The sequence below is a fragment of the Hemiscyllium ocellatum genome, chromosome 35 (genome assembly GCF_020745735.1).
Source record: "Hemiscyllium ocellatum isolate sHemOce1 chromosome 35, sHemOce1.pat.X.cur, whole genome shotgun sequence".
NCBI lineage: Eukaryota > Metazoa > Chordata > Chondrichthyes > Orectolobiformes > Hemiscylliidae > Hemiscyllium > Hemiscyllium ocellatum.
Window position 1 is genome coordinate 30,599,773 of NC_083435.1, and position 11,523 is coordinate 30,611,295.

At 55.7% G+C, this 11,523-nt stretch overlaps 1 protein-coding gene across 3 annotated transcripts in view; it reads right to left on the bottom strand.

The window, feature by feature from the left end:
* Window positions 1-7,377, bottom strand: part of hsd17b8 (hydroxysteroid (17-beta) dehydrogenase 8) — a 61,905-nt gene extending 54,528 nt beyond the window's left edge. For all 3 annotated transcript variants that reach the window (XM_060850546.1, XM_060850545.1, XM_060850544.1), the window contains exon 1: window positions 7,297-7,377. In XM_060850546.1, coding sequence (XP_060706529.1) covers window positions 7,297-7,339 — 43 coding nt within the window. In that variant the 5' untranslated portion in view covers window positions 7,340-7,377. The remainder of the gene's footprint in view (window positions 1-7,296) is intronic.
* Between the last annotated feature and the right edge of the window lie 4,146 nt (window positions 7,378-11,523).

An 11,523-nucleotide genomic window follows, 5' to 3' on the forward strand; every position in this document is an offset into this window, starting at 1 on the left:
GTGACAGTGGGACAGCGAGAGTGACAGAGAGAGTGACAGAGGGACAGTGAGAGTGACTGTGGGACAGTCGGACAGTGAGAGTGGCTGTGGGACAGTGAGAGTGGCTGTGGGACAGCGAGAGTGACTGTGGGACAGTTAGAGTCACTGTGAGACAGTGAGTGACTGTGGGACAGTGAGAGTCACTGTGGGACAGTCGGACAGTGAGAGTGACTGTGGGACAGCGAGAGTGACTGTGGGACAGTGAGTGACTGGGACAGTGAGTGACTGTGGGACAGTGGGAGTGACTGTGGGACAGTTAGAGTCACTGTGGGACAGTGAGAGTGACTGTGGGACAGTTGGACAGTGAGAGCGACTGTGGGACAGTGAGAGCGACAGTGGGACAGTGAGAGTGACTGTGGGACAGCGAGAGTGACTGTGGGACAGCGAGAGTGACTGTGGGACAGTGGGACAGTGAGAGTGGCTGTGGGACAGTGAGAGTCACTGTGGGGCAGCGAGAGTGACTGTGGGGCAGCGAGAGTCACTGTGGGACAGCGAGAGTGACTGTGGGACAGTGAGAGTGACTGTGGGACAGTCGGACAGTGAGAGTGACTGTGGGACAATGAGAGTGACAGTGGGACAGTAAGAGTGACTGTGGGACAGTGAGAGTCACTGTGGGGCAGTGAGAGTCACTGTGGGGCAGTGAGGGTGACAGAGGGACAGCGAGAGTGACTGTGGGACAATGAGAGTGACAGTGGGACAGTAAGAGTGACTGTGGGACAGTGAGAGTGGCTGTGGGACAGCGAGAGTGACAGTGAGACAGTGAGAGTGGCTGTGGGACAGTGAGAGTGACAGTGGGACAGTGAGAGTGACAGTGGGACAGTGTGGGGGACAGTGGGACAGAGAGTGTGACTGTGGGACAGTGTGTGAGACAGTGGGACAGTGAGAGGGACAGTGAGTGTGACAGTGGGACAGTGTGTGTGACAGTGGGACAGTGAGAGTGACTGTGGGACAGTGAGAGTCACTGTGGGGCAGCGAGAGTGACAGTGGGACAGCGAGAGTGGCAGTGGGACAGTGAGAGTGACAGTGGGACAGTGAGAGTGACAGTGGCACAGTGAGAGTGAGAGAGGGACAATGATCGAGGCAGAGGGATAATGAGAGTGACAGTGGGACACTGATAGAGACAGAGTGACAGTGAGAGTGATTGTGGGTCAGTGAGAGTGATTGTGGGACAGTGAGGGGGACAATGGGACAGAGAGTGTGACTGCGGGACAGTGAGGGGGACAGTGGGGCAGTGAGGGGGACAGTGGGGCAGTGAGGGGGACAGTGGGACAGTGAGGGGGACAGTGGGACAGTGAGAGTGACTGTGGGACAGTGAGTGTGACAGTGGGACAGTGAGTGTGACAGTGGGACAGTGAGAGGGACAGTGAGTGTGACAGTGGGACAGTGAGAGTGACTGTGGGACAGTGAAAGTCACTGTGGGGCAGTGAGAGTGAAAGAGGGACAGCGAGAGTGACTGTGGGACAGTGAGAGTGGCAGTGGGACAGTGAGCGTGACAGTGAGACAGCAAGAGGGACTGTGGGACAGTGAGAGTGACTGTGGGACAGTGAGATAGCAAGAGTGACAGTGGGACAGCGAGAGTGACTGTGGGACAGTGGGATAGCGAGAGTGACACTGGGACAGCGAGAGTGACACTGGGACAGCGAGAGTGACAGTGGAACAGTGAGAGTGACAGAGGGACAGCGAAAGTGACTGTGGGACAGTGAGAGTGACTGTGGGACAGTGAGAGTCACCGTGGGACAGTCGGACAGTGAGAGTGACTGTGGGACAGTGAGAGTGGCTGTGGGACAGCGAGAGTGACTGTGGGACAGCGAGAGTGACTGTGGGACAGCGAGAGTGACTGTGGGACAGTGAGAGTCACTGTGGGACAGTCGGACAGCGAGAGTGACTGTGGGACAGCGAGAGTGACTGTGGGACAGCGAGAGTGACTGTGGGACAGTGGGAGTGACTGTGGGACAGTGGGAGTCACTGTGGGACAGTGAGAGTGACTGTGGGACAGTGGGAGTGACTGTGGGACAGTTGGACAGTGAGAGTGACTGTGGGACAGCGAGAGTGACTGTGGGACAGTGAGTGACTGTGGGACAGTTAGAGTCACTGTGGGACAGTGAGAGTGACAGTGGGACAGTGAGAGTGACAGTGGGACAGTGAGAGTGACTGTGGCACAGTGAGAGTGAGAGAGGGACAATGATCGAGGCAGAGGGATAATGAGAGTGACAGTGGGACACTGATAGAGACAGAGCGACAGTGAGAGTGATTGTGGGTCAGTGAGAGTGATTGTGGGACAGTGAGTGGGACAGTGGGACAGTGAGAGTGACAGTGGGACAGTGAGGGGGACAGTGGGACAGTGGGACAGTGAGGGGGACAGTGGGACAGTGAGAGGGACAGTGAGTGTGACAGTGAGAGTGACAGTGGGACAGTGAGGGGGACAGTGGGACAGTGAGGGGGACAGTGGGACAGTGAGGGGGACAGTGGGACAGAGAGTGTGACAGTGGGACAGTAAGTGTGACAGTGGGACAGTGAGAGTGACAGTGGGACAGTGAGGGGGATAGTGGGACAGACAGTGTGACTGTGGGACAGTGAGAGGGACAGTGGGACAGTGAGAGGGACAGTGAGTGTGACAGTGGGACAGTGAGTGTGACAGTGGGACAGTGAGTGTGACAGTGGGACAGTGAAGGGGACAGTGGGAAAGAGAGTGTGACTGTGGGACAGTGAGGGGGACAGTGGGACAGTGACTGTGACTGTGACTCAGTGACTGTGACTGTGGGACAGTGAAAGTGTGGGTGGGACAGTGAGGGGGACAGTGGGACAGTGAGAGTGACAGTGGGACAGTGAGGGGGACAGTGAGAGTGACAGTGGGACAGTGAGTGTGACAGTGGGACAGTGAGTGGGACAGTGGGACAGTGAGAGGGACAGTGGGACAGTGAGTGTGACAGTGGGACAGTGAGTGTGACAGTGAGACAGTGAGAGTGACAGTGGGACAGTTTGTGGGACAGTCAGAGTGACAGTGGAACCATGAGTGGGACAGTGGGATGGTGAGAGTGAAAGTGGGAGAGTGAGAGTGACAGTGGGACAGTGAGAGTGACAGTGAGAGTGTGGGTGAGACAGTGCGAGTGACTGTGGGACAGTGAGAGAGCCTGAGGGACAGTGTGTGTGACAGTGGGACAGTGAGAGTGACATGGGACAGTGAGAGTGACATGGGACAGTGAGAGTGTGTGTGGGACAGTGAGAGAGAGTGTGGGAGAGTGAGAGTGACTGTGGGACAGTGACAGTTACTGTGGGACAGTGAGAGTTTGGGTGGGAAGTGAGTGTGACAATGGGACAGTGAGTGGGACAGTGAGAGTGACGGTGGGACAGTGATAGAGACAGAGGGGCAGTGATAGAGACAAAGGTACAGTGTGTGTGACAGTGGGACAGTGAGAGTGACAGTGGGACAGTGAGAGAGACTGAGGGACAGTGAGAGAGACTGAGGGACAGTGTGTGTGACAGTGGGTCAGTGTGTGGGACAGCGAGAGTGTGAGTGCGACAGTGAGAGTGACAGTGCGACAGTGAGAGTGACAGTGCGACAGTGAGAGTGACAGTGTGTGGGGCAGTGTGTGAGATAGTGGGAATGTGAGAGTGAGTGGGACAGTGAGAATGACAGAGGGACAGTGAGAGTGACTGTGGGGCAGCGATAGAGACAGAGGGACAGTGAGTGTGACAGTGAGAGTTTGAGTGGGACAGTGATAGAGACTGAGGGACAGTGTGTGGGACAATGTGTGTGATAGTGGTGGGACAGTGAGAGTGACTGTGGGATTGTGAGAGTGACAGTGGGACTGCGAGAGAGATTGGGGTACAGTGTGTGTGACAGTGGGACAGTGTGAGAGAAAGTGGGACAGTGAGAGTGTGAGTGCGACAGTGAGAGTGACAGAGGGACAGTGAGAGTGACAGAGGGACAGTGAGAGTGATAGTGAGAGTGAGTGGGACAGTGACAGTGACTGTGGGATGGCGAGAGTGAAAGTGGGAGAGTGAGAGTGATGGTGGGACAGTGAGGGTGACAGTGGGACAGTGAGAGTGACAGTGAGAGTGTGGGTGAGAGAGTGAGAGTGACTGTGGGAGAGTGAGAGAGCCTGAGGGACAGAGTGTGTGACAGTGGGACAGTGAGAGTGACATGGGAGAGTGAGAGTGTGGGTGGGAGAGTGAGAGTGACTGTGGGACAGTGAGAGAGAGTGTGGGAGAGTGAGAGTGACTGTGGGACAGTGAGAGTGAGACAGTGATACAGACAGAGTGACAGTGAGAGTGACAGAGGGACAGTGAGAGTGACAGTGGGACAGTGAGAGTGACAGTGGGACAGTGAGAGAGACTGAGGGACAGTGTGTGTGACAATGGGACAGTGAGAGTGTTTGTGGGAGAGTGAGAGTGTTTGTGGGAGAGTGAGAGTGACAGTGGGAGAGTGAGAGTGACAGTGGGACAGTGAGAGTGACAGTGGGACAGTGAGAGTGAGAGTGAGTGTGGGACAGTGACGGTAACTGTGGGACAGTGAGAGTGTGAGTGGGACAGTGATACAGACAGAGCAACAGTGAGAGTGACAGTGGGAGAGTGAGAGTGACAGTGGGAGAGTGAGAGTGACAGTGGGACAGGGAGAGAGACAGTGGGACAGGGAGAGTGACAGTGGGACAGGGAGAGAGACTGAGGGAAAGTGTGTGTGACAGTGGGTCAGTGAGAGTGTGACAGTGATACAGACAGAGGGACAGTGAGAGTGACTATGGGACAGTGAGAGTGTGCATGGGAGAGTGAGTGACAGAGGGACAGTGAGAGTGACAGTGGGACAGTGATAGAGACAGAGGGACAGTGTGTATGATAGTGGGCAAGTGAGAGTGACTGTGGGAGAGTGAGAGTGGGACAGTGATAAAGACAGAGGGACGGTATGTGTGACAGTGGGAGTGACTGTGGTACAGTGACAAAGACAGAGGGACAGTGATAGAGCCAGAGGGACAGCGAGAGTGCGGGTGGGACAGCGAGAGTGCGGGTGGGACAGCGAGAGTGCGGGTGGGACAGTGAGAGTGCGGGTGGGAGAGTGAGAGTGCAGGTGGGAGAGTGAGAGTGACTGTGGGAGAGTGAGAGTGACAGTGGGACAGTGATAGAGACAATGGGACAGGGACAGTGACAGAGACAGTGAGAGAGACAGAGACAGTGAGAGTGACAGAGGAACTGTGGGACAGTGGGTGTGAGAGTGGACGTGAGCGTGGGTGTGAGTGTGACTGTGTGACAATGCGTGTGAGAGTGAGTGTGAGAGTGAGAGTGAGTGTGAGAGTGAGTGTGACAGTGGAAGCTAAGGGGTGCATTGTGTGGTAATGAAAGGGGGAGTAGTCCGAATGTTGAAATGGAGTCAAATGATTGGGAGTGGAGTGTGAGGGAATGGAGGAAGACAGGGTAACCCTGGGTACTGAGTGGAGGAAAAAGGATGAGAGGAAGTGGGCGTACAATGAGCTATAACTCCATCGATCACGGGACTGTCCCTTTTTGAACGGATTGCATCGTTACAGAATATAATTAGTTCCTTGTTTCTGTGACAGTCTGGGGGTGAGTGACCACCTCCCACCCCCCACATATACCTCTCTGTTCTTCTGCAGGCATGTACTCTGTGGCCATTGGTACCCAGGAGGCAGGTGAGGGGGGGATTAAGGGTACCAGGAGCACCCCATCTTTGGCACGGTCTTTGACCAGCTTCTGCCAACCAGCTGACAATCACATTGTCCCTGGGCACCAAAATGCACAACTGAGCAGTCTCTTCGTTCACTGACCACGGGTTGCTCATCCTGGGTGAAGGAAGTACTCTATAAACAGGGTGGGGGAGAAGGCGGCAGCCTCAGGGAGACCTTCTGTCCTCTCCTTCAGGGATAGTCTCTTATTCCGAATGTGTGACCTGTGAAGGAATATCTGACCAGCTCTCCCTCCCAGTATCTCGAGGGACAGTCTACAGTCTCTGAGGTGAGTGGATCGCGAGGGTGAAGGAAGTGCTTTACCACGGCAGAGGGAGAAAGGAGGGTGCGAGCAAACTGAGCCGGCCCAGAGAGAGTTGACAGTGCAATGACTGAACAAGATTGTGGAATATCTTAACAGCACTCCCCTGCCCCGAGAAAACTCCATTCTGTATTGAAGACCCTCAGTCCAAACGCCTCTCACTTAACAACTGCGCTGGGCCACTCTGCTCATCACCAGCTATGGGTCCTCGATTAGGAGGGACTGGGTGAGGGCAGGGGTTGGGAGGGGGAGCAAGAGGACACAGAGAGCGCGCGTTGGGAAGAAGGGGTTATAAAACTTGGGGGTGTGAGGGTGTGAAGAGTACAGAATAAATCTGTCTCATTTGCAGGAAGGGGATTAAAACTGGGAAGGGGCCATAAAGAGTAAATCTGTGTCTCTTTCACAGGAAGTGGGGTAATACTGGGAAGGGATTAAAACTGACGGGGGTGGGGGGGGGGCGGGGATGAAGAGTAAATCTATGTGCCATTCATAGGGAGGGGGGAAAATGAGGAAAGAGAAGGTGTGTGGTAGTGGAATAAATTCCTGCCCCCTGCCCTCACCCCCTGACCCTGCCACTGCCCCCTGCCCACTGCCCTCACCCCCGCCTCCTCCCCTCACCCTTACCCCTGCCCATGGCCCTCTGCCTCCTGCCCCCTGCCCTCACCCCCTGGCCCTTGCCCTCACCCCCTGACCCCTGCGCTCACCCCCTGCCCCCTGGCCTCACCCCCTGACCCCTGCGCTCACCCCCTGACCCCTGGCCCTTGCCCTCACCCCCACCCCCTGACCCCTGCACTCACCCCCTGCCTCCTACCCCCTGGCCTCACCCCCTGACCCTTGCGCTCACCCCCTGCCTCCTGGCCATTGCCCTCACCCCCTGCGCTGACCCCCTGCCCCATGACCCCTGCGCTCACCCCCTGCCCCCTGGCCATTGCCCTCACCCCCTGACCCCTGCGCTCGCCCCCTGCCTCCTACCCCCTGGCCATTGCCCTCACCCCCTGCCCTCTGTAGTGTGGGTGTGGGGGTGTGGGGGGTGTGGGGGTGCCTCAGTGATAACTGTGCGCCTGAAGGACATGGAGTGATTGGGGGACGTTCCCTGACCTTTGGCCGACCCCTCCCCCCCCATTGTGAGCTGTCAGCAGTTTGGGGGGGGGGGAGTGGGGCGCGCGCTCTTGCTGCGGGCCGCGAGAGCGCACGCCCCCCGGCCCCTCCCCCCCCGCTCCCACACACTCTCAGACTCCAGGCTGATCGGCGGCTCGTTACCTGTCACCAGCGCCAGGCGCGAGCTGAGCCGCAGCGCCGCCATGGCAGCGGAGCACGTGACCGCCGGGATTTCCGCGCGCGGCCAGGAGGAGGCGGGGTGAAGGAGGGAGCCTGCAGCGCCGCTGGGAGAGCACAGGCCGGGATGGTGCAACTGCAGCTGTTGGGTTCAGGGGTGAAGGAGGGAGGGGGAGGGAGCCTGCAGCGCCGCTGGGAGAGCACAGGCCGGGATGGTGCAACTGCAGCTGTTGGGTTCAGGGGTGAAGGAGGGAGGGAGGGAGGGAGCCTGCAGCGCCGCTGGGAGAGCACAGGCCGGGATGGTGCAACTGCAGCTGTTGGGTTCAGGGGTGAAGGAGGGAGGGAGGGAGCCTGCAGCGCCGCTGGGAGAGCACAGGCCGGGATGGTGCAACTGCAGCTGTTGGGTTCAGGGGTGAAGGAGGGAGGGAGGGAGCCTGCAGCGCCGCTGGGAGAGCACAGGCCGGGATGGTGCAACTGCAGCTGTTGGGTTCAGGGGTGAAGGAGGGAGGGAGGGAGCCTGCAGCGCCGCTGGGAGAGCACAGGCCGGGATGGTGCAACTGCAGCTGTTGGGTTCAGGGGTGAAGGAGGGAGGGAGGGAGCCTGCAGCGCCGCTGGGAGAGCACAGGCCGGGATGATGCAACTGCAGCTGTTGGGTTCAGGGGTGAAGCAGAGGTGGACTGGGATGGGGGGAGAGGTGGGGGGTGAGACCCATCCCTGCCAGGATGGGAAAGGGGAGTAATAAAAGCCACACACACCTACAGTCAGGGGGTTGTCGGTCTACAATAATTGAATGTTCATGCCTCCCGAGACCGTTGGGCACCACAGGGGTCTTCGGTGATAGGGCACCATCACCCGGACAATGTTCCTTTGCCCTGACCTTACCCCCCCCACCCCCCGCCCTCCTCATTCTGAGAGTTTCCACTGACTGTTACGGTTTGTGGCACGTTACCCATTAACCCGGTCAAGGTTCCCCTCGAAAGAGTTGAACGGTCACCCTGCCGGAGGCCACTCGACCCCTCGGTCCACGCAGGAACAGTCTGGCGCCCTCCTATTCCCCTGCACCGCGGACTAAACCATCTCCGCCTCCCGAACGGTTCCCCGGGAGGGAAGACGGAAACTGCTGCTTTGATCCGGCTTCGCTGGCCAGGACAGAGACCTCAACGCAAAGGATGGCAAAGGGCTTAACCAGCGGGTTGTGCTAACCTTCTGTTAATGGGTGGGCAGAGTGAGATCCCTTCACGGCTTCATTGAGATCTGTCGGTTTGATGGTTACTCTCAGTTTCCCAGGTCTGTTTGACCCACTGCTGCTGATCCAAACGGACTCATCAAGGTGGCTAAACAGCTTCAGAAGAGTGCGAGGGTGATCCTATTGAAACATCCAAGATTTTGAGGTTCATTGACAGGATAGGTGTTGAAATGATGCTTCCACTAGATTGTGAGTGATCACTGTGTACATTGGATAGGGTGTGATCAGGCCCTGGTTTAGGTGGAGAGTGATCAGGCCCTGGTTTAGGTGGAGAGTGATCAGGCCCTGGTTTAGATCGGGAGGTGATAGTCCCTGGTGTGGTAGGGATGTGTTCAGGCCCTGGTTTAGGTCAGGCTGTGATCACTCCCTGGATTAGGTTTAGTGATGATTGTTAATGTTAGGGGTGTGATGAGTCCCTGGTTTAGGTATCAAAGTGATCAGGCCTCGGTTTAGATATGGGGGGTTATCAGGCCCCGGTTTAGGTAAGAGGTGATCAGGCCCTGGTTTAGGTAAGAGGTGATCAGGCCCTGGGTTAGGTAGGGGTGTGATCAGGCCCTGGTTTAGGTAGGGGTGTGATCAGGCCCCGGTTTAGGTAAGAGGTGATCAGGCCCCGGTTTAGGTAAGAGGTGATCAGGCCCTGGTTTAGGTAAGAGGTGATCAGGCCCTGGTTTAGGTAGGGGTGTGATCAGGCCCTGGTTTAGGTAACGGGGTGGGATCAGGCCCCAGTTTAGGTAAGAGGTGATCAGGCCCCGGTTTAGGTAAGAGGTGATCAGGCCCTGGTTTAGGTAAGAGGTGATCAGGCCCTGGTTTAGGTAGGGGTGTGATCAGGCCCTGGTTTAGGTAACAGGGTGGGATCAGGCCCCAGTTTAGGTAAGAGGTGATCAGGCCCCGGTTTAGGTAAGAGGTGATCAGGCCCTGGTTTAGGTAAGAGGTGATCAGGCCCTGGTTTAGGTAGGGGTGTGATCAGGCCCTGGTTTAGGTAACGGGGTGGGATCAGGCCCCAGTTTAGGTAGGGTTGTGATCAGGCCCCGGTTTAGATAAGGGAGTAATCAGGCCCCGGTTTAGGTAAGGGTGTGATCAGGCCCTGGTTTAGGTAACGGGGTGGGATCAGGCCCCGGTTTAGATAAGGGAGTAATCAGGCCCTGGTTTAGGTAAGGGTGTGTGCAGGCCCTGGTTTAGGTAGGGATGGTGATCAGGCCCTGGTTTAGGTAGGGGTGTGTGCAGGCCCTGGTTTAGGTAGGGATGGTGATCAGGCCCTGGTTTAGGTAGGGATGTGTGCAGGCCCTGGTTTAGGTACAGGATGATCCGGCCCTCGTTTACATAAGTGAGCAATCCATCATTCGTTTTGAACATAGAGCTGTACGACATAGTCCAGGCCCTTCATCCCTCGCTGTTGTGCCGGCCTTTTATCCTACTCTACGATCTGACTAACCTACGTCCCCTTCATTGTACTACCTTTCCTGTCCCGAGCCAAGAGTCGCTTTAATGTCCTGAATGTGTCTGATTCTACTCCCACGGCTGGCAGTGCATTCCACCCACCCACTACACTCTGTGTAAAAAGAACCTGCCCCTGACATCTCCCCCAAACCTTCCTCCAATCACCTTCAAATTGTGCCCCCTCATGGTAGTCATTTCTGCCGTGGGAAACAGTCTCTGCCTATCCACTCTATCTGTGCCTCTCATCAGCTCGTACACCTCTAACAAATCACCTCTTATCCTTCTTCACTCCAATGAGAAAAGCCCTAGCTCCCTCAACCTTTCTTCGTTAGACATACCCTTCAGTCCAGACAGCATCCTGGTCAATCTCCTCTGCCCCTTTCCAAAGCTTCCACACCCTTCCTATGAGGTAACCAGAACTGAACACAATATTCCAAGTGTGGTCTAACCAGTGTTTTATAGAGCTGCAGCATAACCTCATGGCTCTTAAACTCAATCCCCCAGCTAGTGAAAACCAACACACCATACGCCTTCTGAACAACCCGATCAAACTGAGTGGTAACTTTGAGGCATCTATGGATGTAGACCCCAAGATCCCTCTGTTCCTCCACACTGCCAAGAATCCTGCCTTTAACCCTGTATTCTGTACTCAAATTCCACTTTCCAAAATGAATCACTTCACGCTTTGAGGATGAACTCCCTCTGCCACTTCTCAGCCCAGCTCTGCACCCTGTCAATGCAACCTACAACAGCCCTCCACACTGTCCACAACTCCACCAATCTTCGTGTCATCGGCAAACTTACTAACCCACCCTTCCACTTCCTCAGCCAAGTTATTTATAAAAATCAGAAAGAGCAGAGGTCCCAGAACAGATCCCTGTGGAACACCACTGGGTCACCCGGCTCCAGGCTGAATACTTTCCATCTCCCACCACCCTCTGTCTCCTATGGGCCAGCCAATTCTGTATCCAGACAGCCAGATTTTCCTGTAAACCCATGCCTCCTTATTCCCTGAAATGAGCCTACCGTGGGGAACCTTATTAAACGCCTTGCTAAGATCCATGTACACCACATCCACTGCTCTACCTTCATCAGTGTGTTTTGTCACATCCTCAAAGAATTCAATCAAGTTTGTGAGGCATGACCTGCCCCTCACAAAGCCATGCTATCTCTCATCAAACTATGGATTTCCAAGTAATCATAAAGCCTGTCTGTCGGAATCCTCTCCAATACTTTGCCCATCACTGATGTATGACTGGCTGGTCTGTAATTCCCAGGGTTATTCCTTTTCCCTTTCTTGAGAAGGGAGTAACATTTGCCGTACTCCAATTACCTGGCACTACTCCAGCGGACACTGAGGATGCAAGGATCATCGCCAAAGGCACAGCAATCCCTCCCTCGCTTCCTGTAGAAACCTTGGGTATATCCCATCTGGCCCAGGGGCACATATCTATTCTTATGTTTTTCAAAATGTTCAGCACATCCTCCTTTTTTAACATCAACCTGTTAGAGTGTATCAGTCTGTTTCA